This window comes from Chaetura pelagica, unplaced genomic scaffold (assembly GCF_000747805.2).
Source record: "Chaetura pelagica isolate M959 unplaced genomic scaffold, ChaPel_1.0 scaffold45, whole genome shotgun sequence".
Lineage (NCBI taxonomy): Eukaryota > Metazoa > Chordata > Aves > Apodiformes > Apodidae > Chaetura > Chaetura pelagica.
The window spans coordinates 3,051,522-3,058,919 of NW_009953217.1; the positions used below are offsets into that span (position 1 = coordinate 3,051,522).

The window sequence follows — 7,398 nt, forward strand, 5'->3', positions numbered from 1 at the left end:
AAGAGGCCAAGGGTCATCTCTTAGCTGTCTGCCTTTGCTTTATTCTGTTTCCACATTCCTCTCTTTCTTGTGTGGGAAGACCTTCTACATGGAAAATCTTCTGTTTTGAACCGTGGTTGATGTCAGACACTTGAAACCTGGCACCAAGGCTCTTGGTTGTCACACTGGAATTCGACCTGTCCTCTTCATCTGCTTTTTCATGGTTTTCTTGTCTGCTGACAGCTCTGCATCTCATCAGTTCACTGCACCGGGCACCAGTCACTGGCAGGATACAACCACAAAGCCAGGATGAGAGCAACTGGGGCTGCTGACAGCTTTCTGTGAGCTCTTCATGCAGTTCTCACCCCTCAGAGCCCCCTAGGACTGGCAGTTGCCCACTTTGGCAGCAGAGGCAGCAGATATTCATGGTGACTCTGGGCACTCTGGGGTTGAGCAGCCTGGGATTTAACGCCTGCACGAGCATCCCCACTTCTAACTAAGTCTGTCTCTTTTCCCAGACAGAACGTGTTACTGCTTTATACAAATGTCAAGCTTAATCTCATCCTGTTTGAATCAATGAAACTCCGCTGGAATTAAGAGATACTGAACATTTAGACAGGCAGAGGACCTGGCTCATCATACATGCACATCACCACCAAATAGACTGTTCAAATTTTGATGAGGGAAAGGAGTTGCAAATTAATGTCATCCAGGCACCATGAATACAATCCTTTCATTTCTTAATGCTTGACTTTACAAGCTTAACCTTAGCAAATGCCTATGAAAATACTAAATTAAACTGGAGATGGACAAGAGGACAACTTTACTTTCATGCTTACCTAGGAGATTTATCAGAGATCTTTGCAACCTATGCAGCAGTAACTTCCAATAACAGTACATCACTTATCAGGGTTTCTGCTCAGGCAGTGCAGACTTCAGTGTAGGACTGGTCAGAAGCATTTCAATAGCATTCAGCTTCATGCTGAAAATGCTGATTTATTGCACTCCAGTGTGAACAGGCATGTCTAAGGGCAGAGTCCATCACATTTTCAGATGGCAGCAATTGTGCATTTTTGTTAACATAATTTAAGTGATGGAACATCTTCAAAACTGAAGGGCTATTAAAAAAAACCCCAAAATTAAACTTTAAACTGAATCAATTGATACTTAAAATTACAGCTTGGAAAAGGTCAAAATAAAAAGGAACTATTTTTTTTTACTTACTGAAATAAGACATTTTGATTAACCTGTATTTTTGTACAATTTTCCCCACAGCCTGTGGGGAAAAAAACTGAAATTTTGAGAAACTCTCAAGAACAGGGTTCCTATTTAGCTCTAAGACTGGGGGCCTGGCTTTATGAATCACTCAGGTTGTAAAGCACTGCCCACAACTCAAAATCAAAGCTCAACACACATAAACCTTGAGGTGCTTTTTATTACAGCACACCAGCCTAGAATCTGCATTTTAAACACTGACTACTCAAAGGAATCTAAATCTCCTTAGCTGAAGGTAATAATATCAGGTCAAGAATTCACTATTCAGAACAAGCTACCATTAGCCTTTCTCTTCAGAGAAAATGTACTTCATCTGTTTTTAAAGAAAGTAAAGCCAGGCCATAAGTTTGGAAAGTATGATAATCTGCTTATGTATGAAAGACTCAGAGGTGGGACTGCACTTCTATAGACATGACCTGTGCTCATTTCAGGTAGGCAGCTTGGTCACCAGCAGCAATGTAAGCACACCAGCAGAGAGAGCAAATGATCCTTTAACCTGTTTTCAGGCAATTCTTTCCAGTCTTGATGAACTGTGTGTTCTCAGGCCCATGCCATTGCCACTTGCCAAAACTGGTCACTTACCTGTGACACATCTGCATGAGCAGAGGTCACAACCAACCTTAGGCATCCAGCCAAGCTCTGCTACAGAACTAAGAATCACAGAATCACAGCCACCACTAAGTCACCACTTGAATCCACCACAGAGTTAGTTTGTCACACTGGTACCCAGGGACACCCCTAATTGATTTATCTGGCCAGGACCTCCTAAACAGTCTGCTTCTTTATGCTGTCTCCAACTGGGTAAATCATTAGTTTGAGGTGGTTGTATTTTTTGGGTTGTTTTTTTTCATCAGCTGATGGAGATTCTTTCCTGTGAGGTACATCACAGTGCTATTGAGAATGAAGTAGCATGGCCAGTTGCAGCAGAAAAAGGAAAAAGTTTTGCTTTCAGTTGTCATTGTGGCAACATATTTTTTATTTAATTTGTTTAGATTCTTGATGGTGGAAGCAGAATTTAATTTGTAATAGAGCATCCTTTAAAATAAATGCTTGATCTCTTCCCACTTACCATTACAGTTGATGGGTACAAAATAAAATGAACAGCAATTCATTTACCTTATCACTGGAGCACCAGAGGAAGAGAGAGATCCTTAGTGCAATGATTAATGACTTGCTATAAAAGGATGCATCGTAAACTGCTTGTATTAGGTCAAATAATAAACTAGGCTTTTAATGTTTATATGATCCCTTTCTAAATAATTGTGTGTCTGTAGCTCACACTAGGAAGGGAAATCACATGATGCTTGCAAATCATGCAGTTTCTTACAGGGTCATAATTTGGGACCCCCACTTGAAGGGATCCCTGTTTTCCTTTACATTCAAACACTTCCTGAGTTTCTCTTTTTATTGGGATGTGTCTCTGTACTACAGGTCAGAGAGACCATTTGATGTCCAAGAGCAGCAAAGATGGACATGATCTATCCTGAGTTCAGGTTGTCTTCTTCAGGCCCAGACAAATCCACAGCTTTGCTGCAGGAGAAAGTACCATTATTTTTCTTTCTCTCTGCCTCCAGGTTGGGAAGGGGACAGCTGAACCACAGCTGGAAGTACAACAGGGCTATCTTCCACTCACTGGATCCAAAGGGCTACAAGGAGGCTAAGGGGTGGTGCTGGCTTGAATGCAGCTGACCAGCCAAGCTACCCGAGCTTCTGAAAGGCACCTCATCCACACAGGACTCAGACACAATTTGACTTTTTAAATTCCTGGCCAAAACCAGCTTCTTGGTGCTCACAGACAATTCCCATCAGCTTCAGCAGCTGGTTGGTGAATCTAAGAAAACAGTACCACTTGTCCAACACATAATTCAGTTCTGTATTTATCCATCTTGTGACTAAACTGTCATCTTTGAAAACCACAGTACAAGATGACATTATATAAGTGTCCGCCTATTTCCTTACTACCACAAGCCTGCAATCATGTCCACCTCCCTTTTATTTCCAAGAACAGCTGGTGTGTTTTCTCCACCAGATCAGACCTTCCCTAGCTTGGTAGACACTGGCCTCCCTGCAAAGCTACTCCTTTAGGAGAATGTCCCAGCTCTAACCAAGATGAAGTCTACACAAAAAATAATACGAGTTTAAAAAAAGAGCTGGAGAGCCCTAAATATTTTCAACAGATGTGGTAGCCCCAGTCAGTCCGTACACTGCTTACTCAACAGAAAAAATCACTTAGGTTAATTATTGAAACATTTCCACCTATGGGATTTAGAAAAGCGAAAAGCCAACAGCAGAATACCCAAGATGATGATTTTTAATAAACAGTAGATTTAAGGGGGATTAGCTGGGTTATCAAACACTATCCTCTCAAATCAGCTCATTAGTTTCACTGACTTTCCCTATTTCCCTTTATTAAAACAATTTAAAGAAGGGTTCATTAGATGCAATGCACTCTAATTCAGACACTCCAAGCCTAATCCTGTTTCTTTTAGCAGTAACACGATAGAAAAGTGTAAAGAATTGTTGCTACAGCTGTTTGAAACAGGGAATATTTTCAGTCAAACATGTGCTGCCATTTCCCCACCGTTCTGTTACTTATTATAATATTATTTCTTGATCTTTACTCATCTATTCCTTCCCTTTGCTGGCTCCCATTGCTCCACACCAGCAGAGTCACACCTGGGCAAACACACCCCTTTGTGCAGGTGGAGGGGATGGTCCAAATATCCCCACGTGGGTCAGTGCACCAGGCCTTGGGAAAGGAATGATTTTTTTGCAACTTACTTTGAGATTCTGGACTGCAAACCCAACAACAACAACACCACCTTCGTAAACTCGCAGTGATTTTATGAATATCCTAGAGGAAAGGGAGAAGGTTCCTGTGCATTTTCATGCTGCTGGTTTCTGACAGCCCTGAAGGACACACAGGAGGGGATCACACCTCAGTCTTGCAAATGAGGAGGCAGACAGTGGATGTTACTAACCATGCTAGATCCAGGCTGAAAGCACAAAGGAGCAGATCCGTGCTACAAACAACCAGCTAATTTAAAGAAAGAATTCATACATCTGTACTTTCATAAAACCTTTATCAAACAGTAGGGTTAATTATTCTTTTTAGGTCAAAAAATCACAAACAAGTAAAACCACAAAAACAAACAAAAAACTCCACCAAAAAAAAAAACCTCTAAAGAAAAAAACTGCAAAGAATGAGAGCTGGTTTCTAGATCCCAGGTTTCTGCAGAATTTAACAGATTCCCTACCCCGGAAAACCTGTCCTTGCTCACTTCAAATCCTCCTCTCCTCAAGCAAGTGCCATTTCATAATCCTATTAAAACCTTTGCCTCTGTTTACCAGGAGCCCTAATAGTACTCAGCAAGTTCTTCTTCTCTAAGGAAGAGCAACAGCTTTCAGATTTCTTAGGAGGATTATTCATCAGCTGCACCAGAGTTTTGCCAGAGCATTCAATCTATTCTGGGAGCAGTCATGTGGAAAAAGTTAATGAGAGCTGGTTTCTAGATCCCAGGTTTCTGCAGAATTTAACAGATTCCCTACCCCGGAAAACCTGTCCTTGCTCACTTCAAATCCTCCTCTCCTCAAGCAAGTGCCATTTCATAATCCTATTAAAACCTTTGCCTCTGTTTACCAGGAGCCCTAATAGTACTCAGCAAGTTCTTCTTCTCTAAGGAAGAGCAACAGCTTTCAGATTTCTTAGGAGGATTATTCATCAGCTGCACCAGAGTTTTGCCAGAGCATTCAATCTATTCTGGGAGCAGTCATGTGGAAAAAGTTTCAAACAGCTCAAAGCCTTGCACAATGATAAAGGAAAGCTCACACAATCCTGGTAATAGCCTGACCCTCTTAAGGAAAATTGGATGATTTGTGGTAGCAGTTTTTCTGTTCCCTATGTGAATTCTGAGCCTTAAAGTATAAGCAGTGTATTCACACAGTCCCATTACAAACCCTATCCCTCTTGCAATGCTGGAATAATAAATACACACTCAGATGCAAAAATAAACTCACTGCAATGACCTTCTTCCCCAGCCCAGTGGTGTGAAGGAGTTTGTAGCCATTTTAGAAAAAATGAGTCAGATAAAAGATGGACTAATTTGATGTTTAGTGTTTCACCATGAGCAGAATAGATGCTTTAATGAGCACATTACATGCACCAGGGACGTGTTACTGTGAAGCCAGGAATACAGAGTAAAGGGAAAATAATTAAACAGGCAGCTTTATAATGAGGAAACTGTGTTCATGCAACATTAAGTGGCCTAATTTTCAAGTGCTAAGCAAAGACATGTTCCTTGGCCCTCAGAAGCACTTGCTGGCAAGCACCACCTTGAAAACAAGGGCAAAGGATCACAAGTATCAACCTCGTACAGGTCCAGAAGCACAGGGTGGATTGATGCTGTCCCAAGTCATCTGTCCACACTTTGCACTGAACTACCCGACAGGATTGGATGCCTCTACCTTGTAGGTCTTATTCTATAAAGAGGACTCTTGAAGTTTTAAAACACCACAGCCTTAGTTTTCTGCTGGTTGTGCATCTGCCAGGCCACAAGCTCACATCAGCTAGGCACAATGAGCACATGAAGACAGTGTGGCTGTGTTTACAAGCAGAGCTAGTGGGAAAGAGGGAAAGCTGTATCACTGGATTCAGACACTGACAAAATGAACCAATAAACCACATTTCTGACAGTTACCAGTTTTCTCAAGGCCAGTAAGTTCAGGATCATTTGTTTATTGTGACTGTCAGTTCCAGGCAGTGTTGCAGTTATTGCAATTATTCCAGTGCAATAACATCAGTCAAGACAGCAATTCTGGTGGGCCACAGGCTCCCCCACTTTCTTTGCAAATTAATATGGCAACGGCACAAATTCTCTTCTTTCTTACTCACCCTCATGCCTAATTCAATGTTTTCTCCTCCATAGACCTCCATACCAGGATCAAGCAAGCCAATCTCACCAAAATACTCTCGGTCCACTACAAATGAGCATCCAATCATAGCTGGTGTCCTGTGTGGAGAGATTAAAGCAAAAAAATTAAGTCATTTATTAGCTACTATAGAACCTACCTCATAACAAATTTACACCAACTGCACAGTCCTTAGTCTTCAAGCTTACATTTTAAATTTCTCCATTAGCAAGCAATCACATTGCACTTCATCCCCCAGTTGACAGAGGACCTTGTGGAACCAGAGCCATCCAAATAATTAGCACAGTGCAAGAAACACTTGGAATAGATGTCCATGAGACAGACCCAAGATGTGAAGTCAAGAACCCCATGCATATAGGTGAAGCACCAGGCTGGTTTTCCTTTGTTGTACAGACACCATCTCTGTGCTGGAGCTGAAGTTCACCACCATACAGAGTAGCACAAGAACCAGACAACACTTTACTTGATGATTAATACACAAAAACCCCCAACCCAGAAGCTTTGTTGGAAATGAGGAATCTCTTTACCCACATAAAAGTAAAGGCATGTCAAGAGTCATGGATCAGTCATGGTGTGAAGTTTGGCAAGGGACTTCCTGGAGTCAGCTCTAGCAGATAAATTTCAGCCATGGTGAACCTGTTCCATGATTAACATTTCTATGATTTCTGAAGGCAGTTTTAGAAAAGGAAAAAATTTCAGATTAAGAGACTTTGCCCTCAGATCTGCCACTGACCAACTGGGTGGCAGATAAAACACTTAACTCCTCTGAGCATAAGCCTTTTAATATGTAAATTTGTTCTGCTCTCCTTTACAAACCATTCTGAAACCTGTCACTGAGCAGCACTATATGACAACAGATTTTGAGATAAATATGAACACAAACATTATTTCAGTGCTATACAAGCTAGTGACGATGGCTAGTTTCATTTGGCCTCACTTTCTCCACATCTCTGCACTGATCATAGAACCTGCATCTTTAAAATTCAAGGTAGGAGCCAGGTTTTGCTACTGCAGCCCACAATTTAAAAATGTAAACTTAACAACTACAAGGTGGAAAACCAACAAGAGCCTGCAGCTCCATGTTTCAGTTGCAATTCAGCTACAATTTGGTTGCAGGATGCAAAGTGCCTACTGCAAGATCATGGGTAGTCATCTTGCAGTCTGATCTACAGACGTGCCCAGGCCCTGGGAACAGACATCCCCCCCCCCCCCCCT

General features: G+C 41.7%; 1 protein-coding gene across 1 annotated transcript in view; it reads right to left on the reverse strand.

The window, feature by feature from the left end:
- GALNT9 (polypeptide N-acetylgalactosaminyltransferase 9) overlaps positions 1 to 7,398 on the reverse strand; it is a gene marked incomplete at its 5' end in the record, with an annotated part of 132,203 nt that overhangs the window by 53,980 nt on the left and 70,825 nt on the right. Inside the window, one exon of the mRNA XM_009997691.1 lies at positions 6,146 to 6,263. Within this exon, the coding sequence (XP_009995993.1) occupies positions 6,146 to 6,263 (118 nt within the window). The remainder of the gene's footprint in view (positions 1 to 6,145; positions 6,264 to 7,398) is intronic.